The 27,934-nt window shown below is 49.7% G+C and overlaps 1 protein-coding gene across 2 annotated transcripts; it reads left to right on the plus strand.

The window, feature by feature from the left end:
- KIAA0513 (KIAA0513 ortholog) lies at positions 1–27,858 on the plus strand. Of its 2 annotated transcripts, XM_065416753.1 has the most exons (12): positions 1–491; positions 7,245–7,344; positions 7,791–7,864; positions 8,463–8,533; positions 11,054–11,261; positions 12,471–12,511; positions 13,105–13,192; positions 13,724–13,801; positions 21,727–21,756; positions 25,781–25,861; positions 26,873–26,967; positions 27,786–27,858. In XM_065416753.1, the coding sequence occupies exons 1-12, from the start codon at positions 139–141 to the stop codon at positions 27,833–27,835; spliced, it is 1,269 nt and encodes a 422-aa protein (XP_065272825.1). In that variant the 5' UTR covers positions 1–138; the 3' UTR covers positions 27,836–27,858. The 2 variants fall into 2 exon arrangements, with proteins under 2 accessions (XP_065272825.1, XP_065272826.1); XM_065416754.1 differs by lacking the exon at positions 21,727–21,756.
- Positions 27,859–27,934: the final 76 nt, after the last annotated feature.

Raw genomic sequence — 27,934 nt, forward strand, 5'->3', positions numbered from 1 at the left:
GGCTTATCCTAGGAGCGTCTTTGACACACCGAGCTGCAGATGGCCTTGAAATCTCACTGACAGGCGAAAGGGAAATCGAGTCACACCAAAGCGGCCTCCTGCCCTGGTACCTGCCCCTGCACGCCCGCTCTATGAGCCATGGAGGCCACCGACGTGCCGGTGGGGAACCTCATTGACTTTGATTCCGAGCCCCCTGCCTCTGTCCCCGCTGAGTCCCCTCCCTCGCCCCCTCAACCCTCCAGCGGCAATGGGTTACTGGCGGACCTGGGGGATCCAGAGGCTGTAGGAGAGGAGAGCGACACCACGGAGTCGGCCGATAGTGAGAACGACATGGGGGATTCGCCCAGCCATCACAGCTGGAACAACTACCGTCGCTCCTCGTCCAATGAGTCCTTCTCGTCCAACCAGAGCACGGAGTCAGCCAAGGACGAGGTGATGGTGGAGCGCCGGGAGTTCATGAGGCAGTACGTGGAGAAGATCTTCAGTGGGGGGTGAGTGAGCCAGGCACAGTGGGGGTTGCTCTGTGCAGAGGTGCATGCTGGGATAGGACGGGGTTGACTGAGCCAGGCCCGGTGGGGATTGTCCTGTGCAGAGGTGCATGCTGGGAAGGAGTGGGGAATAATGAAGCTGCCCCCTCCTCCAGAGCACGCTGCTGAGTAACTTCCACTGGCATGACTTTTCTCTGTTTGCCCTTTTTCTAAGCTTAAATTCTTCCCCCTTCTGCATTTGGCAAATGTAGATTTTCCCCTCCACACAGTGTTAGAGGAACTAGAGACTGGGATTCAAGAGGTCAGGATCAACTCTTACTTCTGCTTCTGCCACTGACTCACTCTGTGACCTTGGGCAAGTTCCTTTCCTTTTCTGTACCTCAGTTTTGTCGTTCTGTAAAATGGGATATTTCCTTATCTCATGAGTGGGGATGAGAGGTTGAGACTAAATTCACTCATGCTTGTAAAGGGCTTGGAGATCCTCCGATGGAGAGGGTGGTAGCCATGCAGAGGGAGATCAGGTTCTGCAAGTTCCCCTCCTCCTTCCAACAGGACTGAAATTAACCAGACTTATTGTTTCCCCTCTTTGCCCTCACGTGCTGGGCTGCTCAGGGGCTCGGCAGCTGGCCTTTTTCTGTGATCCGCAGCCTAGGGGTGCATGCCCTCATGCATGCTTCCCAGTACTCCATTCCTCCTGTCTAAAGCAGAGATTGGGTTATGAAGCGAGATAATGAACGAGTCGGGGGGTGACAGCCGGGGAGTGGTATGGGGCATCCGCTCTAGGAGCATGTCCGAATTCGGGCACTGCCTGTGCATGTGGTCCCGCTCCAGCCCTATATGCATGTGGCTGTGTTGCATGTACCCAGGAAAGGAGAGGTAGAATTGACCTGTCTGGTCTAACCGCTCTCTAGGCAGCCCCTATACCTGCCACTGTAGCACAGAGCTGTCTAGCAGAGGAAGGCTCTTGGCCAGTGGAGCTGTGCTAAGTACCTGGATTTGGGTGGCTGCAGGGAAATGGCCTTTGACATCGTGTCTTGCCATACACTGGAGCCGCTGAGACATCGAGCATGTCCCCTGCGTGCGGCTCTTCCTCAGACTGCGATGCCTGGAACGGCACGTCCCCTTCTGATTGCCTGCCTGCGGTGCTGACTTACCGACTCAGGCCCGGCTGCCAGATTCGATCACTCTGCCTAGCCTGGTGTAGGATCCGGGAGTGAGGGGGGTCGGCAGAGAGGAGCAGGGAGAGCTTTCTGCATCTAGTCACAATGGGGCTGTGTCTGGAGGCGGCGGGACCGTGTCCCCCGCTCCATTCTCGCCCTGCTGCACATCTCTGCGCTGCCCAAGCTCTGATGCAGACCTCCTCGCTAATCGTAATGTCAGGGGATCCAATGCACACGGGGGTCTGTTTGCTGTTTGTCAGCAACGGATGCCTCGGGCCCTTTGATCCCGACAGCAAAGCTTACTTGTTTCGGTCTGTGTAATATCCCGGTTCAGTGCATCCAGTGTGATTGAGCAGATTGTCTGGTGGGAAGCAATAGGCAGAGCTGATAGTTTGGCTCGGAGTGATTCAGTCGTTGCTGGGGAATTTCTGCGCTGGAAATCGGTGGCTCCTTCCTTCGTCTTGAGAGCAAAAGAGCAGCACGAAGCAGGGAAAGGGAACAGGGCCACCTGTCAGCACGGCCATAAAGCAGTCCAACTGGGAGGTTACCGCACCTGGGGATTGTGCTGGGTGGGGGGGGGCGCGGTAACATGAGACTGCCAAAGCGGCTTTGCTGAACCGCGGAGCTGGATGCAGGCTGGAAGGGAGAGTGAGTAGTTGCTGTAGAGCTGGAAGGATTCAGAGCACAGCTAGGGGTTGTCTGAGACAAAGCGCTCCTTGGACAGGGGATTGGAGCTGCCGGGAAGAGTCAGAGGGGTGGCAGATGGAGCCTCCTCCATCGTGTCAATTGCACAGGAGAAACTGGCCCGCTTCCTGAGTCCCTCTGGGCTGGGGAGGTCGTGTTCAGTGCAGATAAATCCTGAAAGGTAGATGGGACAGGGCATGTGGGGGTCCAGATTGTAGGGGGTCACAGAGGCCTGTCCCTTCTATCTGATTCTGCCAGAACGTGATAGGTGATGAAGTGGCTGAAAGGAGCAGTTTATTATTTGTTTGCATTACTGTAGTGTCTAGCAGCCCCAATCCTAGACCAGGCCCCATTGTGTTAGGTGCTGTACAAACACAGGACAAAAAGGCACTGTCTACACTAGAGACCTTACAGCGGCACAGCTGTCCCGATGCACCTGCGCCGCTGTAAGGTCTCTCGTGTAGCCGCTCTTTGCCGACCGGGGAGAGCTCTCCTGTCGGCATAATTAAACCACTCCCCGACGTAGCCCTGTCCACGCCGGCGTGGGGTGTTTTTTCACACTCCTGAACGACATACATTGTACTGACAAAAGGGCTAGTGTAGACGTAGCTTAAGACAAGAGAGAGCAGATGGATGCAACAGACAGACTGGGGGCAGATTCAAGATGGCAGGAGGACAATACTGGTCAGCATTAGAAGCAGTGGCTGGAGCACTTCAACTGCCGAAACAGTCGAGTTCTTTTTGTAAGAGCCAAATGTCCCAGAGTGATCAGAGTTAGTGGGGATTGGAGCTTTCTTCAGGCCCGCTGGTGCAGGAGATGCCATCCAGACTCTCATCCTAGAAACGTGGGGCTGGAAGGGATTTTGAGAGGGCTAGTCCAGCCCCCTGCCCTGAGGCAGGACCTAAACCATTGCTGACAGGTGTTTGTCCAACCTGTTCTTAAAGACCTCCAATGACAGGGATTCCGCAGCCTCCCTTGTAAGCCCATTCCAGAGCTTAACTATCCAAACAGGAAAAACTTTCTACCTGTTATCCAATTTTAGGTCCTAGCAAAGTTACTTAAGCTCCCAGGCTCATCTTTTGAAGATGTTGTGCAGGTTTCCTTTGGGGACGAGGACAGTGAGGTCAGATACAGAGCGCGTGCCCACCCACAAAACACCTTTCGAGATTCCTGGGTCCTGCGCATGCCTGTCACATGTAGGGGACCTCATCCAGTGGACTAAATGCCCCAATAACATTTATGTGGGTGAAGCCAAACAATCAACTACACACTTGAATGACCTCTCACAACAAAAAATGATAAAAGACAAAAACATTATCACCTGTGGGTGAGCACTTTCCAGAAAGCGATCACTCCATGTCTGACCTCTCAGTCCTTGTCCTCAAAGAAAACCTGCTTTGCTCGACACTAAAAATCATGGTCCTAAAAAGACACTGGGTTTATGGCTTATGACAACAATCTATAACCCACTTATCTGCGCCCCCCCCCCCCTTTTTTTTGTTTAGTCCCGTGACTGCAGAGCCACTGCACTTTGAATGGTCTCTGACAATGTGTGAACTACTTGTCCTAACCAATCTGTTCCACCTTGTATTAACTGTGATGCTAGGGCTACCTTTCCCAGACCTGAAGAAGAGCTCTTTGGAGCTCGGAAGCTTGTCTCTTTCACCAACAGAAGTTTGTCCAATAAAAGATATGACCTCTCTCTCCCTGCAGAGACATCCCAGATCCAAGCTGAGAACTGTGTGTCTGTCTGTCTCTCTCTCTCTCTCTCTCTCTGTGTCTCAAATGGAAACTGACCAGAATTTTTAGTACAGGTCTGTCATATCTTACGCGCATTTAACATGTGCAATTTCAGTTTACGCGGTCTACAAAAACAAAAAAGAGAAAAACAACAATTTTAATACTGTACCTGTAGTGTGGGCAATTCCACCCACCATTACACTCAATGTAATTTTGACTATACTCGATTTTCACTTTGCGTGCTGACTGCAGAACGTAACCCCAGCGTAAGATGCGACAGACCTGTATTGATGTCGTGAATCTTTTTTCATTTCCCCAATACCCAGGAGCTCCTGGGAGTGCATATGCCTGGGGAATATAAGCTCCAACTCGGGCCGGGTTGAATATGATTGTCTTGCTGGTGTTGAGGGGCTCAAGCCCATTGCAGCAAGCAGTGCTGTAACCGTGCCCAGGAAGCTGTCTAGCAGCGAGGGACATTGACCCCCTTGTGTTTAGCCAAAGCTTGAGGCTGCATCTGGCACGCCCAGCTCACTTCGGTAGTGTAGACAAAATTTAAGAGTGATGGGAGCTAGGGAAGGGTTGAGTCCTTGTGACCGGGTGCTGGGCAAAGGGTTGCAGATTCAGCCCTCTGTCTCGCCCACTCCTCGTTAGGCGAACAAATTAGAGTGGGCTGGAGATAACCTGGCCCTAATTGGGGAAGCGGAGACAGCTGCTACCTAATTAGCCTGGGGCTGCATAAAAGCCTGAGGGGAAGGAAGCCAGAGGAGAGCAGGAGGAAAGGGAAAAGGCAGGGAATGAAGCTGGGAGGTAGCTCTCCCCTCCCTCCTGCCTGCAGCTGGTGAAGGGTTACTTGTATGTTGTGAAACGGTGTGGGAACAAGCCTGAGAATAAAATGCACTAGTGGTTACTAAACCCAGGATCTTCGAGTGACTTTGTGAACCTAGCAGAGGCAGAAGCCAAGGGGGCCCTGCCACACCCTGCTACAGTCCTGCTAAAACTCTCTAGGTAGGTAGCACTTGGCAATGGTGAGCTTCCATCGCACTTTCATCTTACAAACCAGTTGACTCCTGCAGTGCTGGTCAGTGCTCCCCGGGCACTGTGTGTGAAGAGCGCAGGCCGGGAGAGCAGATGTTCCTTGGCCCTGCGATGCTCCCTTTCTATTTCCGATGAGGTTTTGCCCTCATTGAGTTGCTGAGTGAATAGCTCTTGAGAGTAGAGCTCTCGTTTCACTTTCAAAAGGTTCCTGGCAAGTCTGAGCACTCGAGAGAGGAGAAAACCCACTTGGCTGCCTCCGTGCTGGCAATTCTTTTCACTGAGAAACACTCTTTCTTGGCACTAGAGAAGCCCCTGAGATGTGTAATGTTTCTCTTGTTTACAAGTGCTATTGCCTGGGGACTGCAATGCTGCATCATCCCAACCCAGAGCAGAAACCTCGGCTCCTCACAGCCACAATGACTTGGTTTGCTTTGGGGGTTTTTAAAACTAAATTGAAACCATGCGCCGAAGAGGCCCCAATTAAAATGCATCACTCCCCCACTAAGCAGTGCGGCTTTGCCCACTCCCCCCTTCCAGGCAGCCATCTCGGCTCCAAACACAGAGAGAATCTATTGTGCATGGCTGGTGTTGGTTAGCCCCTGCCTGATTTTCATTAACAGCTTCTTCCCTGTGCTTCAGCTGCTGTATTGGTGTCTCGCCTCTTACTTCCACCGCAGAGCACTTTATACTCTGCTTATGGTGTGTAAAGAAATTCTGGTACCTCTCTCAGCCCTTCCCTGGCTAAGGAGGGTGACATGCCCATTTAACATGGTTTAGGAGTTGTCCAAGACTATTGGATCATAAGCTTGTCTTGCTACTCCTGTAAAATGCCACGTACCGCCTATGTTGCTATATTAATAGTCATGGTGTCTTTCAGCAGGTAGACCAATAAATGTAATACTCCCACAATCCCTCTCTTCCCTGCGTTGGCGAGAAATATTCATCCCCCGATCGTGTCTTGTCATTAATCCGTATTGCCAGTGTAATCTCTTTGGAGCAGGGACTGTATCTTTACCATGTATTTGTACAGTGTTTAGCAAAAGTCAATAATTGGGATCTCTGGGGGTTACTGCAAGATGAATGTGTGACTCCGGGTATGTCTACACTGCAATGTAAGCCCAGCGTTCGTGGGACTCGAGTCAGCTGACCTGTGTTAGGGAACCCTGGGCTTGAACGTCGACGTATTTTAACCCTATGTTAAGATGTTTTTCTAATCGGTGCTCGAACCTAGGGCTCTGATGTCCACACTGACGTGCACAGACCTGAATCAAAGTAACAATGTCCGAGTCCCCAGCTACCACTTACCCCCGAATGTGGTGCACTGTGGGAAAACTTTACTGTCTGCCCTGTATGTTACCAGGAAGCAGCTCGCTTTTGCAGAAGGCTTGATCGATTCGCTCTCCATTGCAAACCCAGGCAGCTCTCTGGCAGCATGCTTGCAGACTGGTGATCAGAAGGGTACGGGTCAACGCCGACCTGAGCTGCTGCCATTCGCAAAGCAGGGATGGCTTCCGTTTTCAATAGAGTGCATTGCAGATTGTTGGGATAGAGAGGACTAAGGAATCTGTCCCATGGAATTATGGGATACTTCACCTGACTCCTTAGCCCCCAAGTCAAGCGGGGCTGCATCTACACTGCAAAGCAATAGAGCTCAGATCCTGGGTCCCGGCTTAACTTGAGCTTGGACCCTCCACCCCTGCAGGGTCCTGGGACTCTGTGTCGGAGCCCTGAGTTAGCGCAATTGCAGCATAGACTCAAGGGGGATTAGACGTAAACTTGGGCTCATGTTGCAGTGTAGACATACCCTTGGTGATTTGTGATACACTGAACAAAAAAACTGCTCCTATAGACGTCCTATAGACGTACTGCATCTATTAGTGAAGACCAGGAGCAGAATGGAGTGGCCGAGCAGCAGGTATGTGCATGACAATACAGATGTGTCCTGTACATGTAGCGCTGCTGATACAGCTGCGTCCTTGATTGATTGTGTCCTTGATAGAACTCGTGGATTCTTTCCCCCCACGGTCTGCTCCTGGCTCTCCGAATACCTCCGCTTGTTTCACAGGCTGCAGGGATTTTCTGAGCAGCTCAGTGCGGGAGGGGAATTTAAAGTGTTTGATTTCTTGTCCATTCCAGGGAGGACCTGGACCAGGAAGAGAAGGCCAAGTTTGGGGAGCTGTGCAGCGGAGAGAACGGAAAAGGCAGGGAGTGGTTTGCAAGATACGTCAGTGCTCAGGTGAGCAGGGGATAACAGCTGCCTGATGCTAACTACTCTGTGTCAAAGCAGTTGAGGGTGCCTGGCAGGAGGATGGGTCTCCTGGACGTCTGTTAGAACAGCAGAGTGGTGTGTTTGGAGACCATGCCTCATCTCAGTGGGGAGAGCTGGGGGCAAAGGGATGCATGTATTGAATTGCATTAAAAATGCAACTGTATCAATCACTGGGCTGCGGAATGTTAGAAGCCGTCAGTTTCATTGAAAAAAAAATCAAAATAACTCATCAAAACCTCTCCCAGCTCCCAGGTAAAATTCCACACGGTCAAACCAGCATCCAGTGGCCCAGCCCCACTGTGGGGAATTCTCTGGGAGCACTCACGTCAGGTCTTCGGAGCTTGCGCTCTCAGTGGCAATGGAGAGGAAACGGTGCTAACGCTGGCATGTGTCGGCTTTGTTTGTCTTTGCAGCGTTGTAACTCCAAGTGCGTCTCGGAGCAGACTTTCTATCGGCTGGTGCAGTCCTTCGCGGTGGTGCTGTTCGAGTAAGTAATGGCAGATATCAAAGCAGGATTTATTTCCTTTTTCACAACTGAGCCCCCTTGTAATCTACTCACCGAGCCATCAGAGGGACGCTTTGCTTTCACGCCACCTAATTCCGGGAGACCAGCCTCAGCTAAGTAGAAAGCCAGCAACCGGTGCTAACTGAATAGCTGCCTGTCCCCAGTTGAACCGCAGAGCAATGTCTCTGGAAGCACCTTTTGAGCCAGCTGCATTGCACCAAAATTGCTTTGAGGGCCACGTGTCAATTGGCAGCATCTCCAGTGTGAATGCACAGTGCTGCTTGGAAGCGGAGTGTCTGGTTTAGTGTAAAGCATCATGGGGGGGCTGCTCCTGGGTAGGTAGGTGGATTTAGAGACGGTAATGCTGGGGTGGATGGGGCTCTGAGCAGTTGGGATGCGGGAAGTCTGACATTTCCCAAATGGGATCTACAGTACCTGGAGGGTGAGTATGGTTAAGCTGACACTATGGAGGAGGTGGCCTGGTACCAAAACATCTGGTACCTCTGGGTATCTACCAGTTCTGCTATGCTGCTGTAGGTGTGGCTGCTAATTCCTTGTGTCTCTTCCTGACCCATTTCAGGTGTCACCAGCTGGATGACTTTGGTCCTGCCAAAAATCTAATGACCATGTGTTTCACTTACTATCACATCGGTAAGCAGCTTGTGCGCACGGGTGCCTTTCTCGTATTGGCTGAAGGAGCAGGGGTGTTGAAACGACTCAGAATAAGTGTGAGGGTGGGTTGTTAGAACAGACGTGTGTTCACTCGGAGGGGCACAGCTGGCTCTAGGATGACGTCCCTAATCCCAAGCAGAAACATGCTCTTGATTTGAGATTGGGAGGCAGTCACTGAGAATGGTATCTGCGGGGGGCTGAATTTTCTAACCAAAGTTTAAAAAACTAAAGCTCAAAGTTTTCAAAATTAACTAGTGATTTGTGGGGCGCCAATTTGAGAGACTTCAGCGGCTTGATTTTTCAGAGCGGGGGGGGGCCTCAGGACCACCTTAAAATCAGGCCTCCTTCCTGGGTCTCTGGTTGGATGCCCAGAAACGGAGGCACCCGTAATCACTAGTCACTTCTGAAAATCTTGGTCTAAATCCAACGCACTTTTAAACCGGGAACTCTTCAGCCGTAGGAGCCATTTTCAACAGAAAATTGTGTCCATTTTAAAAAACAGGAGCTTCCTCGCTTCTCTCGCTCCTTGTCCATGTTCCTCTGGCTGCGGGTGCTGCTCCCGCACCAAATGCCCAGTGCGGAGGTGGAATCGGTATCGCAGTCGCTGGAACTAATGTCCGGCATGAGCTGAGCAGTGTTTGGGAGCCTGGCGTTGTTATGGCATTGAGGGTTCTTCCCTCTTCCTGTGCATGATTGTCATTAATGCTACTGTGAGTTATGTATATGCAGAGAGAGGGGAGCGTGTTTCTCAGTGTATCGCGGGTGCTCCAGATGTCGTCGTCTGGCAGCTCACGGCTGCTTTGAACCCCTTGGTGCTCAATGTCTTACCACAAATGCCCAAGGGGGGACAAACTCTGGTGTGTCCTTGTCCATTCAACAGAAGAGATGTCAGCTGGCTATTACAGTAGTGCTTGGCTATTGGGACGATGGGAGCCATGATAGATAAATATTGAAACCTGGGTCTGCGGCGCATGCTTTCTCTAGCTGCAGTAGAAGGGGAATCCGGCTGTTCTAAGCATCTCTCCTTTATTATTAGAGGGTCCCTGTTCCTGTGTTCTCGGCCAGGAAATGCACCCATTCTAAGGCCCGTGTTATCAGCTCAGCACAGCGTGAGGGGGTCATGGCAGTGCTGCGTGATTGAGTTTACTTCATTTCAAAGTTTGTGAGCTCAGGTTAAAACAGACTCGTGAGGCTCAAAGATTCCCCCTGTTAGGAACCCGGGCTCCTCTGATTCTGCTGAGCTTGGAGCTTTTCAAATAAGAAATCAATGTCCAGTGACAGCTTCCGCGCCCCCCCCCCCCCCCCCCTATGACTGGGGCCAGCTTCTTTTAATTGCTGAGTTTCTCTGAATTGCCGTTCCTGTCACGCTGCCAGCTAGGGAATACTATTAAACTGTCTTGGGGAGTCAGAGAGTGGAGATGGGCTGATGCGGCCTCGTAGCACAGTGAGGCGGTGATTAGTTGGTCCCAAAGGACTAAAGGAAATAGATGGGTAGCCTAATGGGAGACCCTGAGCAATGTGGGGGCTGGAGAGTGAGGGACTTGGTGAATGCGGTGGAGAGGGGAAATGGCATTCATAAAATATCCGGTCGGTTGCTGGAAAGAGTGTTCCTCTAGAACAGTATCAGAGGGGTAGCCGTGTTAGTCTGGATCTGTAAAAAGCAACAGGACTCTCTGTTGCTTTCCTCTACAACAGTGGTTCTCAACCAGGGGTACGCAGAGGTCTTCCAGGGGGCACATCAACTCACCTAGATATTTGCCTAGTTTTACAACAGGCTACCTAAAAAGCACTAGTGAAGTCAAAGCAAACTGAAATTTCATACAATGACTTGTTTATACTGCTCTATATACTATATCAGCAGTTCTCAAACTGTGGGCGAGTTGGTTTGAATGGGGTCGCCAGGTCCTGTGTTAGACTCGCTGGGGCCCAGGGCAGAAAGCCAAAGCCCGAGCCCCACCACTCAGGGCTGAAGCTGAAGCCCAAGTTTTTAAGTGAGGTGGAACTTGGGGGTCCGCAAGACAAATCAGACTCCTGAAAGGGGCACAGTCGTCTGGAATGGTTGAGAGCCACTGCTCTAGATCTCAGACCAGTGACGTCCCGAGTGACTGTTCCCCCTCTGACTGTTCTTGCAGCAGCCAAGAGAATCTCTCTGCTCTCTAGCTATGAGGATGCCAAACCCCTCAGCAGTCTGTCTTGCACCACCTGTTGGTTCAGGAGATGCTGGCCATCATGCACACGCTGTTGGCTTTAAAGCGAAGGATGCATCCTGGAGAGACGGAGATGCTGACACAGGGGATTTGCCTTGTAAAGCCTTGTGGTGTTGGTTTAGTCTCCATGTGGCTAAAACCTGGTGTCTTTGTAACCTTTTTAGGAGTAAGTACTTGAGGCGCTTGTAGCTAAAGCCGTGCAGCCGCCTTTGCAGTAGGGAGCAGCCTAGATTTAGTTATCCTGGGATCCCTTAAAAGAGCCATTTCTAGAAACCTCCTGTTTCTCTTCTAGGTAAAGCCCAGGCGTTGCCCTCAGAGGCTAAGGAGAAGCCCATGGGGAGCATCGACTCGTACCTGAAGTCGGCAAACAGCTGGCTGGCTGAGAAGAAAGACATTGCCGAGCGACTCTTGAAGAACACGTCAGCGAAGACTGAGAATGTGAAAGGCTTCTTCGGGGGGCTGGAAACCAAGCTCAAGGGACCCACGGGCAAGAAAAGCGAGTGAGTATTGCTCCAGCAGTGCTCTGACGCCCTGTTAGGGGATGTGTGCTGTGGGCTAGACAAACGGGCTGTGCCCTTCATCCCTCAGCGCGTGCTATCTGGGATAGAACAGGCGACGTCCTGCTCTGAAAGCAGGTGCCTCTACTCAGGTGGTTAAAGGAGGACCTCCGTTACCTGTCAGGGCTTTATCCCCCCTATAGCACGTGCACCCAGCTCTGCAGTCACTAGAGCGTGAGACAGACACATGGATAGGTATGATTCCATCCAGCACAAGGCCCCTAGATCTGAGAGCTAATTCAGGCTCTCCAGTTGTAGCTCTTAGCATTACGTGGGCTTCCTAGCGAGGCCTACGTGTCTGTCCCTATCTGTGCTGAGACAGGTGGTCTCCGGAGATGGATTTCTTTGGGCGTAGAGCAGTGGTTCCCAAACTGCTCTGTGGACCATCAGCAGCCCAGAGAGAACGTGCCGGTGTGCGGAAGAGTTTTTGCAGGCCACGTGCCGCTGGTTGCTGCGCCTCATTTCCAGCCTGTAAAGTTCATTAAACTACAAATGCACTAAACGCCAGGGAGGCGATGTTTGACCACCAATGGGAGCGGAGGGAAGGTGGCCCGTGTGATCACAAATGGGCGTGCAGGTGTCCCCAAGACACCCTCTCCGTTTAGATGTGGCTTCCTCAGTGAGAAAGTGTGAGAACGCCCAATGCAGAGAGAAGGGTAACAACCTTCCAGGGGCTTTCTGACTGAGCGCCCCAACTCTGCAAGGGTGGTGATTCCAGAGCTGGAATGTTCTCTAATGGTTAGTCATGGGACCAGAAGTTGGGAGAGCTGGATTGCACTTCCTGGGTGACCTTGGGCAAATCAGCCAGCCTCCCTGTGCCTTGGTTTCCCTAGCTGCAGAATGGGGATAATATGCTTGCCCACTTCTGAGAGGAAAGTGTGGCTGCAAAGCACCGGAGACATTATGGGGAAATAGTCTGCGTGGGCATGAAGTTATTGGGTGAAACTCTCCCAAGGGCTCCCATGTACGTTGGCCATGGCTAGCACCTAGGTCAGCCTCTTGTGTCTCACCACTGCGTCTCGCCCCAATGGCTGTGATGGGGGAGGTGGATGCCAGCAGGCTGAATGGCTTAATTATGTGGGCTGATAGGAGAGGGAGCTGGCTGCTGTTTCTGAGAGGGAGGAGCTGACTGGCACGGTTTCTTTGCTGTAGGGAAGGGGAAGACAAACCAAAGGAGAAGCTGCAGAAGACAGGTAAGCAGCGCGGCCGCAAATCAATGGCTTTAGCAAAGGGATCCCCAGGACCTTAGGGTGGGGTTCAGGGGGCTGACACGGTGTGAAATGCCCCGGCATAGCCAGCGTCATGTAAAGTGACCGGGAGAGTGAAATTGCCATGGGGAATGACTGACAACTTCTCAGTGTGGTTTGCAGGGGCACTTACGGAAGCTGCAGTGAAACCAGAGGACGTTTTTCCAATCCATTGTTCAGAGCAGTAGCATCTCCCGTTCCATAGCAGCATCCCTTGGATGCTGAATGTAACCTGCACACACGTGGTGTGGTGCTTTGTGTTGTTGTGTTGTCCCCCTTCCCTGTATAGAGGTTTGTGTCGGCTACTGCCTCTGAGCTAATGGACCAGCTCCTTTAGCTCAAGCAGCAGCCATGAGGAGGAAAAACAAAGCAGGGCTGCTTTTCTCTCCCCCCATTAGGGATGGTCTGAGTTGATTTTTTTCCTCGATACCTCGGGGTGACTGCTTGGGGGGTGGGGTGAGTAGCTGAGTAGTGCTAAGTTTGTGTTCGTACAGATCAGCCTCCTCACAGCCTTGGTGTGCAACTCTGCTTCCCGACAGTTTCCTTGTACAGCCCCGAGGAGGAGGAAGAGGAGAAGAAGGGAGAGAAGATCTATTTATATATGCACCTGAAGCAGCAGCCTATCTGGTAAAGACTGGTTATCCACCTTCAGCTGCAGCCCCCGGTGACCAGCTGTGCCTGGTACCTCTGAGTCAGCTGGCATTAGCATCCACTTGCACAGCACCAGCAGTATATGGGGGAACCCAGGCCCTGAGCTACTCAGAGAACAGTGCCCAGAGCTGGTCCTGCCATGCTGGCCGAGTGACGTGCTGCCGTTCCCCATAACTCAGCCATGTGCCTGATCCAAGTATTCTACTCTTTGCACATGCAGAGTTGACTCTGCCTTCCCCCTGCCCGCCCCCAAAATGATGAGATCTGTCAACGCAGCCACTGATCAAAACCCCCCAAAACCAGGAATTAACAGCTCAGTAAAGCTGACTTCTCTTTGCTGCATGCTGTGTGCATAGAAGCCAAAGGCTGGATCTGTGGGGAGGGCACTTTGGCAGGACCCCGTGTACGTGCACAAGTGCCCCGCACTCGCTCGGAGGTGCTGCTGGGGTGGCGGCCGTGCTCTCCCGTGCAACGCGCCGTCTCCAATACCTTCTCCCTGTTTTGCAGGCACACCCTGAGATTTTGGAACGCAGCCTTTTTCGATGCTGTCCATTGCGAGAGGAGGAAGAGATCTCCCACCACCAGGTAGGGTGTGAACATGAAATCCTGGCTGCCCTTGGCAAGGGAGGGCTGGAAGGCAGGGGGAAAACAGCCCATGTTTCACACTCAAACTCCTCAGCCCCACCAACAGTGGAGATGACAGGTTAGACCCTTCCCGCTGCAGCTGTTTGCTGAGAAATCCGCCCAGCTGATCGCAGTGCAGCAGGATTTAAACAGCTAAGGCAATTGCCATGGCTAATGCTAGAACTAACTGGATGAAGGTCCGAGGAGCTTGGAATCCCAGGTGGAGCGTTATGGGGGAGGAGTACGGTAAAAGGAGCCTGTCCCCTCCTCCAGGCGTTCTTTCTGAAGGCCCTTTCTCTGCATTGGGTACAGTGCATAGTGAGGCTGCCTCTATTGCATAGTAGCTGTTGGAAAGGGCTGGTCCTTGCAGTGCAGCCCCGGCCATTAGAACTTGCAGGGGTGGGGATCAGCGCTTCTCAGAGGTTGCAATTTCATAGGGGAGCATCTAAGGCAGCTTCTATTCGATCACAGAACGTTGTGATCAAATAACATTGAGGGGCTTGGTTACCATAGGCTTAGAGGGGTTCAGCTGTGCAGTTCCCATCGATGTTATAGAGGCCGTGTGCCTTTGGGGCAGGAGAAATCCACTGAAATCATCTCTCCAAAATAGCTACATTTGCATAGCAAATAGATGATGATGAGTCTCCTTTTACCTACCTGCCAAGACCTGAACCCAAAGTCCTGCTTTGGCCCTGCCGCTATTGACCTGATCTACCGAAACAGAAGCAGATTGCAGGGAAATGCTCTGCCTTGTGTGTTTGATTACGGGGCTGCTATGGAAGTAGAACCCTGAACTTGGGTCTAGGCAGCTAAGCAAAGGAAAGAATACATTTTCCAGTGTTCTTTTTGAATATAGATACACGTGTCATTTAAGTCTAGACATTTATCTTGTTGAGGATTTGGGATCTCAAAGATTTTCTTGTTTTTAGTTGCTTTTAAAGGGACACAGTCGCAGAGCTTGGGTCCAAAATCTAGTAGGGGTTTTTTGTCAGTTTTATTTATTTTTTTAAATGCAAGTCTTACGAGAGCTGTGTTAATAGAGACCTTTCAGGGAAATGATAAAATTATATGGGAGGTTTCATTGCTAGGATTGCAAAATCCTCTGTAGTGTTGTGAAAGGGCGGCGGCAGCAGCATGGTACAGGGAGAGGAGGAGCAGAAATTAGATGGACTCAAAAGAGAAGTGAAATTGACCTTTCAAGTTACTGAATTAAATGTTGAAATAAGCTTCATAAGTGGTGAGGAATCAATTTGGGTTTTAAAATGCTCTCTGACTTAGTATTCTGAAATGTTGCTTATAACAGAGGGTGGGTCACTTACTTTAAAAGAAATTGTTTTTAACCTGACAGTGTCCCTTTAAGAAAGAAGGCACTGGATTGGGAGTCAGGAGACCTGGCTTCTGTTCCTGCTCTTCCACTGACTCAGTGTGTGACCTTGGGCGAATCCGCTCTTTGCCACAGTTTCCATACCTGTGAAACGGGGACAATGCTTCCTTACCTTTGTAGAGTGCTTTGAGACCTGTGGTTGAAAAATGCCAAAGTCTAGGACTCAGCTACTTAGCAGATATGAAGTGCCCTGATGGACCGGAAAAGACTGGCATGTTTTCAGTATTTTTTAAACACAAACCAATGAACGATCCTACTGAACATTAATACAACTTACATTTATGAAGCATGAAATTAGCAGGAGCAAATGTCTCGCACGGTCATGTGCCTTTGGCAGCTGCTCTGTGATGAGAATGCCTTTCTGAGCTAACCGGATGGCTGATTTTCCTTGTCTGCAAAAACAAAACATATTTGTAATAAATACGTTTTCTCAGCTGTGGCCAGGATATTGCAAATATTGCCGAGCTTTTGAAAAGCTGCAGTGTCTCATGTGGCACCGTTGGGAAGGTAGGAAAGGCCAGCTGCATAATGTGAGCCTGGGCACAGCTTGTTGAATGAAAATATCAATCAGCGCTGGGAGAGCAGATTTAAAATGAGTAGCGTCCTGCAACTCGCTTTGGGACACTGTAAAAATATCCGGTTCAGTGGCTTACCTTTTAGCTTTAATGAAAGGACAGCCCTAAATCCACAGAAAGCATCGCTGTGGTTTGTTTTAGCAGCTCCAAGGAAGGCCAGGGGAAGCCCTCTAGACTCAGAGTAACATTCTGCGCTGGTTTGAACCCTTCCGTATCAATATCCCTTCATTCAGACCTGGCACCCAGCGGGTGATTGGCCATGGTAGAGTCAGGTGCGTGCTGGCTGCGGGGGAGGAGGCAGGCGCTCGGGAATCTAAGCCTCAGGCTGGAAATTCCAAGATTCCCCCTGGAACTGCAGTTTCAAATCTTGTTTCAGCTCCTCATCCTTCCATGGCACGTGTACAGTCAGTGCTATGCTCAGTGGGGGTGAAACCTTAGCCCCCTGTGGCCACGCCCCACAGGCAGGATGCTAATTCATGGGAGAGGAATGGTTTGTCCTACTGTCTTAGCCTGAATGGCCCCTACTGGCACATGCAGTATGCTGTGCCCACCCCAGAGCTGCGTGCATTTCTCTGGTGCACACGTGTAGTTTGCGAAGTGTTTCCCCTTCCTGAGGGATGGAGGGCTCAGTCTGCTGTAGAAGTCAAATGTTAAGAAATGGACGCCTGACCTTAGTCAGAAGGTAACTGGGAGGTGGGCCATAAACTCTGCTCCCAGTCAGTCAGTGCCTGGGTACTGTGGGGTGTTTCCATGTGTGCTGTCACTGGTACCTAGACACACACACATACACAAGTCTGCCCTTGCCGCCCTTCTGGTTTGGCTGTTGTGGGGAGGGATATAAGTTGCACTCTTGGTATGTATTGCACCAAGGCTTTTTGTGGCATCATTAAGCCTCAGACTGGGCCAATTCCTGCTACAGCTTTGTAGCGTTCTGTTAACACTTCCATCTCCCTCCCCATACACGCAGCTCTGACGAAGGGTCTCCAGGGTTTCAGCAGCTATGCAGGGATGTGTGCTTTCTAGCACGGGCTAGGGCATCATTCAGAGACTCCATCGGGGTATGTGAAAGCAGGGTAAATTGCCGACTCGGGATAAGGCAAGAATGACTTTGCCTGGTCTGTGGTATCAGTTAGAGACTGTTCAAGACATAAGTGATAGCGTGAAGGCCCTTTTTCTAGTACTCAAGCCAAAACTGAGCCCTGAAGTATGCAGGTGCGGTACTCGATGGGAATGCATTACACCTGCTTACACCAGAGGTGCATTTGACACTCATTCTTGTTTGTAGACAGGAATCCAGAGGTAATAGATTGAATCTTGAGTCTAAACCTCCTTGGAAACTCTTCTCTGCTGTGCTTGGTCGTCCTAATTTGTCCCCATAGTTTTTTTTAAAAGCGGTCGCTTCTCTGCAGTCCTTGTTAATTTGCCCCCGGTAGAGAGGTCATCCCCCTATTGGAATTAACTTAGTCACCATTTGGGAGACCCAGCTCTTCATTCTCACTGCTCCGCAAATGCTTTGCTAAACTCTGCTACCAAAACTTTGCTGTAAGGAACCTTCTAGTGTTACCCACATCTCCTGGGGGCTGAGATCCCCTGGTGAACGTGGTGTCTGACATAAGCAGCTTTGGTATGCTGTAAACATACCCCATGGTTATAGTTATGAGCAGTAGTTTTGTCACTGAAAACTTCAAGATAAGTCTGATGACAGTAATCAAAAGAAAATTCCCAAATCAGACAGACAGGATAAAGTTATTTCCGCTCCATTAGTGACTGAGGAGGATGCTAAACATCATCTCATAGTCATAAACATATTTCAATCGGCAGGTCCAGATAACTTCACCCAAGAGTCCTAAAAGAGTTGGCTGAGGAGATTTCTGGCCTGTTGATGATGTTAGATTTTTAATAAACACTGTAATATCAGGGAAATTCCAAAAGATGGAGAGAATGCTAATGTCGTATCCGTATTCAAAAAGGGCAAGCACGAAGACCCAGGTCAGGCCAATTAACCTGGTATCAGTCCGGGACAAAATAATGTAAAAGTTGATATGGAATTGAATTAAAATATAGGAATATAATTAATGCCAGTCAGCATGATTTCATGGGAAATAGATCTTGTCAAACAAACCTGATTTCATTCTTTGATGAGATTACAAGTTTGGTTGATAAAGATAACCGCGTAGATAATAATACATTTAGGCTTTTGTAAGGCGTTTGATGTAGTACTACATGATATTATGATTAATAAATTAGCACTATGCAATAACAATGGAGCACATATGAAATAGATTAAGAACTGACTGACAGATCTCATAAACCAGCTGTCAGTGAGGACTCATTGAGAAGGTGTGTTTCTAATGGGGTTCCTCAGGCAGCGGTACTAGGCTTGAAACTATTCCATATTTTTATCAACGATCTAGCAGTAAATATCAAATCACTGCTGATAAAATGTGCAGATGACAGAAAGATTGGCAGAGTGATCAATACGGATGAGGAGAAGGCAGTTATACAGAGAGATCTGGATCAGTCGGTAAACTGGGCCCATTCAAACAAAATGTGTGTTAATACAGCCAAATGCATAGTCTAGGAACAAGGGATACAGGCCAGACCTGCGGAATGGGGGAACGTATCCCGGAAAGCAGTGACTCAGAAAAGGATTTCTGGGTCAGAGTGGATAAGCAACTGAACATGAGTTTCCAGTGCTCTGGCAAAAAGGGCTGCTGCTATCCATGGGTGTATAAACGGGAGTCGAGAGTAGCTGTGGGGATGTGATTTGATCTCTCTATCTGGCACTGATGAGACCGATACTGGAATGCTGCACACAGTCATGATTGCATTTTAAAAAGGATGTTGAAAAAATTGGAGACGGTGCAGAAAACAGTCTCATAAAGAATCAACGGCTGAAGAAAATGCCTTGCAGTAAGACTGAGGGTATGTCTACACCCAGCCGCTAGTTCGGCGGCTGGGAATCGAAGTTCCGGGTTCGATTTATCGCGTCTGGTCTGGACGCGATAAATCGATCCCGGAAGCGCTCGCCGTCGACTGCGGTACTCCAGCTCGGCGAGAGGAGTACCGCGGAGTCGACGGGGAGCCTGCCTGCCGCGTGTGGACCGCGTCTGAACCGCGGTAAGTTCGAACTAAGGTATGTCGACTTCAGCTACGTTATTCACGTAACTGAAGTTGCGTACCTTAGTTCGAAGTTGGGGGTTAGTGTAGACCAGGCCTTAGAGATCAGTCTGTCTAGCTGATCACAAAGAAGATTGAGAGATGACTTGATTACAGTGTATAAATGCCTTCCTGGGTGCCAAAGGGCTTTTTAATCCAGTAGAGAAAGGCCTAATGGCTGGACGCTGCAGCCTGACCAATTCAAAATGGAAATTAGGCACAAATTTTTAACAGATTTACCATGGGAACAAACTACCAAGGGAAGTGATGATTACTGCATCTCTGGGTGTCTTCCAGTGAAAGTGGAAACCTTTCCAGAGGGTAAACTTAAGCCAAATGCAAGTTGTTCGGTTGAACAGAAGTGTAACTGGGTGAAATTGAATAGCCTGCAATATGCGCAGATCAGGCTAGGTGATCAAATGGTCCTGTCTGGCCTTAAAAATCTATGAATCAATGAATATAGTTAAAATATAAAAGCTGACAAGCTGGGTTTTCTTCTTTTCGAAAAGAAAAGAATCCATTTTATATCCACCCCCACCAACAGGTGAACTCGGCAGACATGCAGCAGTCTGAGCATTGCACGTGAGTTTCTTGTCTTGGAAAAGAATATTGTGTGTTCCTAAATTGGATCCCATTCTCTGTCCAGGCACTGCTGTAGTTGATCGTGAACATGCTGCAGATGTGCAGTTGGCTGATAAACGCCTTGCAAAAACAAGTGGTTGCCAGGATCACATTGCACATGGCCACAGTTTCCAAAATTTAGCATGCAAACTGCTGAGACACCTTGGTCCTGGCAGAGCTCTGAGACAGCCAGATCTGCTGATCACAGCCCTTCAGTCAGGGATGGCACAGTCTCTGCAAATAAAATAAAACCACTGCAAATCCTTTTAAGTTAGAAATCAGGGGGCGAAGCAACAGGCTTGGTTCCAGCTCTGCCTGCTCCATGTGGGTGCAAGGTAAGGTGGCATGCAGACATGGCGCTCACTGCTTCATAGAGAGGAATGAGATGAAAATTGGGTTCATACCTGCAAATGGCACAAGAAGAGATTCACCAGCAGCTTCTTATCATAGCAACCAGTGATGAATACCAGTTCTAGGAACCTGCAGTGTCTTCCAGCTGTGATCATTAATGCAGGAGCATGTACGTATTTAAGGGTGACACTGATGCTGCAGCTTCCTTTCATATAATGGTGATGGAGTATTGAATCTGAGCAATCAAAGCAGGCCTTGGCCTTCTATCCTTTTCCCCAGAGCTACAGAGGGGCTTCATGCAAAAGTCATATGCAGATGTAAACCCCTTCCGGATTTACAGCCCTTCTGGCATGGACTGTGGTGTGGGGGTCTGTTTCTAAAGATCTCTGTGCTTTAAAGATCATAGCTGCATTTCTGTAGGCACCACGAGGTTCATTTTATAACACCTTGGGCTCTTCATTCTCAAAGCATTTTACAAACATTAATCTTTGCAGCTCCCTGGGAGGCAGGCAAGCATTCTCATCCCCGTGGTACAGATGGGGTGACTGAGACGGAGGGAAGTGAGTGTGTCGGGGACGGGGTTAGAACCTGCAAGCTCCTGGCTCCCAGTCCAGTGCTCAGACCAAGTCTCTCACCATATTGTATAGCTCCTTGTATGGTCTCCAGTGCATAGCATGAAAAGGGCTTAAACTAGTCCATTGCATTCCTTGGTAGCGACAGTTTCAGTGCCTCGGTTAGGGTTTGGCTCGGCAAAGAGAAGCCGCTATCCTGATGTCGTTCATTTTCTCAGCATTGGTTTAGAATGGGTTCTGGTCTCCTGGTTACTCGCTAGGGTTTGGCCTACACTGAAGTCCTGACTGAGGTATGTCTATACATGGAGCTGAGGTTGCAGTTCTCAGCTTGAGGAGATAAACACACGCTAGCTCTCACCAAGCTACCATGCTAAAAATAGAAGGTAGCCATGGCAGTGTGAGCAGCGGGACGGGTTAGCCACTGCAAGTACATGCCCGTCAGAGACCCATGGTACATACTCAAGCCGGCTAGCTCATCCCGCAGCTCGTGCTGCTGCAGCTTCACTCATCCGGGAATCACGCCTCCAGCTCCAAGTGTAGACGTACCCCGCGGCAGACTCTCGTTGAAGCTGATGGGAGTTTCTGAGTTAAGGACCTTGGCGTTTGGCCCTCGGAGGTTAAAGGTGAAGAGAAACTCATCTTCTGTCCAGAGACTGGTCTCTTTTGGTGTTAGACTCCAACCCTGCTTTATAGATGGGAGCTTCCCATTGAACTGTTCACCTGCTCCTGAGACGCAGTCATTGAGTGTGCCCAGCAGTCACTGACCCCCTCTGACCAGGCTAGAAAGACACGCTAGGTCCCTGCAGTGAGACACCTTCCCCTGTCCTTCCTTTTCTTAAAGGCCTCCAGGAGATAGTCTGCTTTTGTGAACGCCTTTTCTCACCGAGCTGGGTTTGTATCTCTCACTTCGCAGCCCTCTGCAGGAGGAAAATCCCTAAAGCAACAACTGCCTAAAGTCCTTCCCCAGGGTGGCTGGGGGCGTGTAGTAGAAATGTTTGGTTTCATACTTGGTAATTGCTTTGGAAGAACAGGAGAAGAGTTGAGATCACTGGGAAGGCGATTTTCCTGCAAGGGGGAAAGAAAAATAACACAAATCCTTTTTTCTTCTCTCTGCCTATAATGACTTTCTTTCTTTCATCTGTTCTTCTCTTTTTCTCCATCCATATATCTTGCATGATCTTTAACATGTAACCTTTGTTGACCCTGTTTCTGCTGCCACTCCAGAGGGAACACTGGAGAGGAAGAGGAAAAGAGGTGTGTCTGTCCGCATTACTTTGTTGCATTTTTACAGTAGCATTGACTCACTTCAGGTCCAAACTTTGCCACCGTGGTCAAATGTCTCGGATGCAGGTTGGGCTCAGGAATGCCACCTGCTCAAACGAGAAATGGGCACAAATTCAGATCTGGCTCCACCGGCGGGAAACGGGGACGGTGCTATCGGTGAGACTAGAAGAAAACTGGAAGCAATTCTATCCATAATCCTTCCATCTGGTGGATTTTAAAACAAAACTTAATCACAGGCCGCTGCATGGAGGTCTCTCGGTAATGAACTAGCTCCATGATGGATAGAGCAGTTGATGGCTTGTACTTCTGTTCTCTTGTGCCACTTCACACACTGGCAGCTGTGCGATGCTCCAGTTTCGTGGGCAGTTTTTGGACACAAACTGAGTCTCCTAGCATACAGGGGGAATGTCATTCTATCCTCTCTTCCTTATTTTATTTTTTCCTTTGCTACTGACTCTGTGAAGTGGTGTGGTCTGGTGAGCATTGCTTTTTTCGCGTTCAGTTCCTGACTCCTGTGCAGTGCTGAATCAAGGTATATTCAATCCCCTGCCTTAGTGCGTTTCCAACGCCGCTGTTGCTTTGAGGTTGTGAAGATGTTTTGCTGGTTTGAAATCTTGCCTTCTTATTTATTTATTTTTCTTTAAATCGTGGCTTATGTTTAAAAAAAACAACAACACAGTGCCCATGGGGGGAAGCTAGCAGGTTGCATTGAGAGTTATGTTCTTGAGCTTTACAAGTTCAAGAAACGATCTACTGGGGATCAGAGTCGAGAACAGACTGGAATTTGGGGCTGGGGAAAGATTCTTTGATTTAAAAAAAAAAATTTTTTAGATCTTGATGTCTGATCCTGGAACAAATCATTTTAAGTGACAACAAAAAAAGCCTACCTGAAAAAAGGACTGTTTGGAGCTCACAGATAAGTTCTTGAAAGCGCAGCTAATGTCTGTTAGGGAAGGAAATGGACTCACTTTGTGTAAGCAGAGCACTGCTCAATTAGTTGCCTGGTGTGAAATTTACTTGTGCACGGGGCCTAGACTAAATGGGACTTAATTGATGCAAGGGCCTTGTACAGCTCCTCTGCATGCAGAGGGGGGTGAATTTCAACCCTCGTGCATCACAAATCACACTGCTGACCAGAATTGGACCTGTACCTGCTCAAACCTGGAGTTCTCTGTCGTCCAACATCCTGAGCTTGCTGGTGCATTGCCCTGCTGAGGAGCTAGAATTTTAGAAGCTCATTTTGCAGAAATATCCTTTCCCTAGTACATTGTAAATAATAGTTAAAGCTTTAATCCACATGCCCTTCTAATAGGGATTAAGTGAAGAAACAAATCGATCTTACAGTGGCCTTTTATGCCAGTATAAAGATCCAGGTATTTAAGTAGAGACACATTTTTTTTCCTTTTCAAACACATTATTTCTGAATAACAGACCTAGAAGCATCATGAATCTCCCTTGGTCACTTTGATCTTGTTTTCTCTCAGCAAGAATATACGAAGAGAGCAGAAAAACCTAAATACGCTTCCTCTGGGACAGTGAGATCTGTAAAGTTCTGCTTCCAGCGTTTAAAGCACCTTGCTGATTTTCTTTCCCCGCCTTGGCAGCCTTCAGATTTAGTGCATATATTGGTTGCTATAGTGAACCTGATCCTGACAGACTTTGTGCTTTTAAACGTACACCTAAACTTTCTAGTATGGCACAGAATTTGGCCCCACAAACTCCACTGAAGCAGCTAAATCCCTTGCAGTTGCTAGGTCCAATCTTGCAAAGCTATCTAACAAAAACTGAACATACGAGGAAGGGCTTGCTGGATTGGGCCCTACACGAGATAACTACGGCTATTCACCAATCCCAGCAGGAATTAACACTTGTTCTAGTTAGGGTTCCACTATGGAATTTGCTGAAAAGATACCCTAGTGCCACCATCTATTTCCAGTTGAAGCAGCACCTCCAACTCCAGTTAGGTGCAGGCGAGTTAAACATGCAGTGGAAGTTTGTGTGCTGTTCCTTTTATTCTCTGTTATTTCTTCTTCCTGTTCCTTTTTCCTTCCCTTTTCTTTATCCTCTTCTGAACCTTGTACATAACCCCCCACCGGATTTCTGTTCAGTAGAGGGCTGTCTAAAACCCTGACCTCTAGTCTTCCCCATGTGCATGTATTAAATGAGTGTAATGAACATACCTAGAATGACTTGTGTCCTGGCATGATAGTGGCTTTGTGAAAGACCCCCTAGTAAAACATCTGTATGGGGAGCCCCACAATCTCCTCCTGTTTTAGTTTTGAATGCACACAGTAACCTTTCATGGGCAATATGTGAGAGGGAGCATACAAAAAAGGTGCTGGCTATGACCGAAATACAATAGGCTGATTTAGTTTCATGGTCAAACATGCATCTAGCTCCTGGGAATAATGTAGTGTTCACTGATAATGAAATGCTCCACAAGAACACAAATGCTGTGTGTATTCTAGGTGATTGCATCTGTCAATCCACTCGTTTTTTCTCAGTGCTCCTCACTAATGAGAGGAGGGAGTGGATGCAGACTTGTTGGGTAAAGAGCTCAAAATACAGTCCAAAAGGTGCTGATCCGCCGGTGCTGTTGGGTATCATCTGCCATGGCGCTTGCACTTCAGAGTATTAATTATTTCAAGGCTTTGTCAGTTCCCCCAAATGGGAATTCAACAAACGTAGATCCTGTTTTCAAGGTTTACCATTTTGAAAGTGAAGTTGCAGTGGCAATAAACTTCAGTGACCGTGCTAGACCTCCGGAGGCAAGTTGAGACCGTATCATCTAGCTCAAAATATTCCTCGGAGAATGCAGGCTACATGGCTAGCATTGCGTACTGAGCCCTCCGTAATCCTCAAGGGGAGGACTGTTGTCTCATTTCAAACTCCCTTGAATCAAACTCCATTGATTCGTCAGCTCCCTTCTATGTGATGATTGCCTGTCGGACCTCGCTCACAATGGCCCAGTGTGACATGCCATGCAGCGTAATCTGGAGCGCAGCATAGTAATTAAGGTAGTTGCCTGAGTCATGTGACTGCAGCCCATGGAAAAAGAGGCATAACCAACGCCTTTTCCCTTGGTTTTTTGTTATCCAGGAGTCCAGATCTCTCTGCATCTTATTTTTTAGGAGGTGGGGTGAACCTTGACTGAGTCCTGGTCTAAGCCCATGTCTGTGCCACAGCAGCACAGCCATGGCACGGGAGCTGTGCCGCTAGAGTATAGACCCTTCCTACGTCCACGGTAGCGTTTTTTCCCTCCGCGAGAGGTGGGAGCTCCATCGACCCAGCTGCGTCAGCAGTGGGGGTTAAGGCAAACTAGCTTTGACGCACAGGACGTGAAATTTTTCACAGCCCCGAGCGATGTAGCTGGGTGGATCTAATTTTTAGAAGCCGACCAGGCCTAAACACAGATGTTACACTCATTTAAATAAATCCATTAAGTCCCTCCATCCCCATTAGTTAAACTAGCGCAGGCTGATATGTAAACTGGGCCTGAGACGTGGGTGAATACTTTACCTTCATGCTACTGCTTTCAGGGACTGCTGCTTCCAGACGGTGAACCCCCAGCACCCACCCCCAGTAACTGGCATTAAAGGCAGATTTCAGAGCTGCGTGTGGAAGGCACATGCTGATGTGTCCCTGCTGTCAAGCTCACCCTTTTGTCATCGGCGTAGGGACTCGTTTTCGTGTACAATAAAGCAAGACACTGCAGATTTCCCTCACCACTGCAGGAAATGCCTACAGTGTTTGCCAGCTCCAGCCTAGGGACGGCTCAGCCGTTTGCCCAGAAGAGAGCGAGCAGGGCATGGAGGCAGGTGTTCTGCACCTGTGATCTCCTCCAGGCTGCCTTGATATGTTCTTCATCAGCTCCACAGTTCCTACAAGCCTGCTGCTGGGTCTCGGCAGCCAGCAGGGTTTGGATGGATGTGAGGGTGGGGAGGGGAGGCTGCACGGGGACTTCCTGCTACAAGATCTGTTCCTGTGGTTGCAGGGAGAAGTGGTGTCACATGACCCAGGAGGAGCGTGACGACAGCCTACGGTTTAACGAGAACATCACTTTTGGGCAGCTTGGGTAAGGCAAGCGCTAATTGACTGATAACGCCTGCGTCTGGGTGGCCAGGAGGAGCCTGTCCGTTGTCGTCATGGCCAAAATCTCAATAAAAAGAGATGGGGACAGAGCTGTGAAGCTTGGATCGGGGCCCGAGCATTCAGATTTAGGGCTTTGGGTCGGGTCTCTCTCTGATAATGAAGGACAGAAATTCAGTCTGTCTGAGGGGACGAACAGACTGACACCAAAGCGGAGGGGTTGTTGGGCCATTGGCATTTCCTTCCTTGATTAAACAGCTTTGGTGGTGGAGCCGAACGCTGTCCTGGAAATGCTGTCACTCCTGTATTGAGATTGTCCATTCATGGAAAATGCTGTAGTGGTTTTTTTAATCTATATAAAGATTCTCAGAACCAGCATTCTAGTGTCCAGGGTTTTCCAGCCCCTCTTCCTCATGCCTACCCCCTCCTAAGAGTAAACACAAGGATTCTCCCGCCTTGATAGGAAGAAATCCACTAAGTTCCTCTCGCCCATGGCTCGGACTGGGATTGGAAGAACCTTCCCCTTTGCCCTTGTCACGCTTGTCAGGTGGGGGCTGAAATGGGGTTACCTTGATGGCTGCAGCGGGTGGGAGGAAGGGGGAGAGTTCAACAGACACCCCCAGATTGGTGGGGAAGGTGAGAGGCTCTTTGCAGCCACCAGGGGTGTACGCTGAACTCTAGAGCAGGGGGCTTCACCTGTTCCAGACCAGGACCCCTGCCCCATGTAGCAATACGGGAAGGGCGGGGTATGCCCAACACACACACTCCCGACGCCTGTTCCAACCCCCGAACTGTAAGGGAGACCCGATCCCAACACCGCTGCCTTTTGGGGCGCACCAGAGCCGAGCGCTGCGGTTAGGCCCGGCCCTACTGGCTAGTTAGTGAAGTGGGAGGGGGGAGTGGTGTGGTCCAGCCTGGGTTTCTCATGAGAGAAGGGCCGGGGGCTCCGCGGTGACTCTCGGCAGTGCCCGTGCCATGCGTCTCTCCTCTTCCCCAGCACCTTCACTCACAACATGTTGGCGTTCGGCCTGAGCAAGAAGCTCTGCAACGACTTCCTGAAGAAGCAGGCCGTGATCGGCAACCTGGATGAAGGTAGGGCAGGCGCGGGGGCTGTGCGCTGGAGGGAGGGGAACATGGCTGGTGGGGAAGTAATTGACTTCCAAGCTGGCTTCCATTCCCAGCGACAGGCGCATGCCAGGAGAATCAAATTGCAATGGCGGAATAGAGGGCGTATCTGTTAAATACTGTGGGTATCCTGGGCAAAGAGCACTGGCTCCTCCTAATCTCTGGCAAACTCAGACTATTTCACCATATTTTCACTGACGCTGTCTGAAATGCCTGGCATGTTTCTTAATGTACAGGGTGGGTCAGATTCAGAGTGCAGCGCCATTGGAGTCAATGGGGCCAGACCCCCAGATGGGGTCAATTGCTAAAGTGCCAGTGAAGTTAATGGTCCCAGATTCCCTGCTGGTGTGAACTGCTGCAGCTTCATTGGAGTAAATAGGGCCAGATCGCCAGCTGGTGCAAATGGGCACCATGCCGTTAATTTCAATGGGGTTGGAGACCCAGCCGGGGTCAATTAATGTAGCTCAGGGCGATTACAGTGGAGAGATGCCACTTCACACCAGCTCCCAATCTAGCCGTTTGTACCGTTGGTTTGTTTACAGTTCAAGACTCACTTGGGGAAACTCCCCATCCAGTAGTTTCTAAACCAAATAAAAAACAAAAATGCTGGTACCTTGCTAGTTGTGTCACTGCCTTGATTTATTTAAAGAGCCCCCAGAACCCTTAGGACTGCATCTGCCCCCCACTGCATCTGCCCCACACGCGCGTACCACCGCCCCTCTCCTTTCATCTGATCAGAACGATAAACCGTGGCCTCACAATCTCATTTTCTCTTTGCGTTGCAGAGCAAAACAAGCTGCTTACTGATCACATTGAGCAAATGGCTGCTGAATAGCCATCTGGCCCGTGTCCGGCGTTTGGAGAGAGGCGGAGAGGCGCGGCAGTGGGTGTGGGTGCAGAGTGGGAGGACGACTCTTCCTCCTCAGAGACCACC

This window comes from Emys orbicularis, chromosome 14 (genome assembly GCF_028017835.1).
Source record: "Emys orbicularis isolate rEmyOrb1 chromosome 14, rEmyOrb1.hap1, whole genome shotgun sequence".
NCBI lineage: Eukaryota > Metazoa > Chordata > Testudines > Emydidae > Emys > Emys orbicularis.

Excerpts from the sequence above, each read along its gene's own strand:
- KIAA0513 (XM_065416753.1), top strand. The coding sequence starts at position 139 with ATGGAGGCCACCGACGTGCCGGTGGGGAACCTCATTGACTTTGATTCC. Across the intron at positions 492-7,244 it reads GAGAAGATCTTCAGTGGGGG|GGAGGACCTGGACCAGGAAG; the intron begins GTGAGTGAGCCA and ends TGTCCATTCCAG. Across the intron at positions 21,757-25,780 it reads GGAGAGGAAGAGGAAAAGAG|GGAGAAGTGGTGTCACATGA; the intron begins GTGTGTCTGTCC and ends CTGTGGTTGCAG.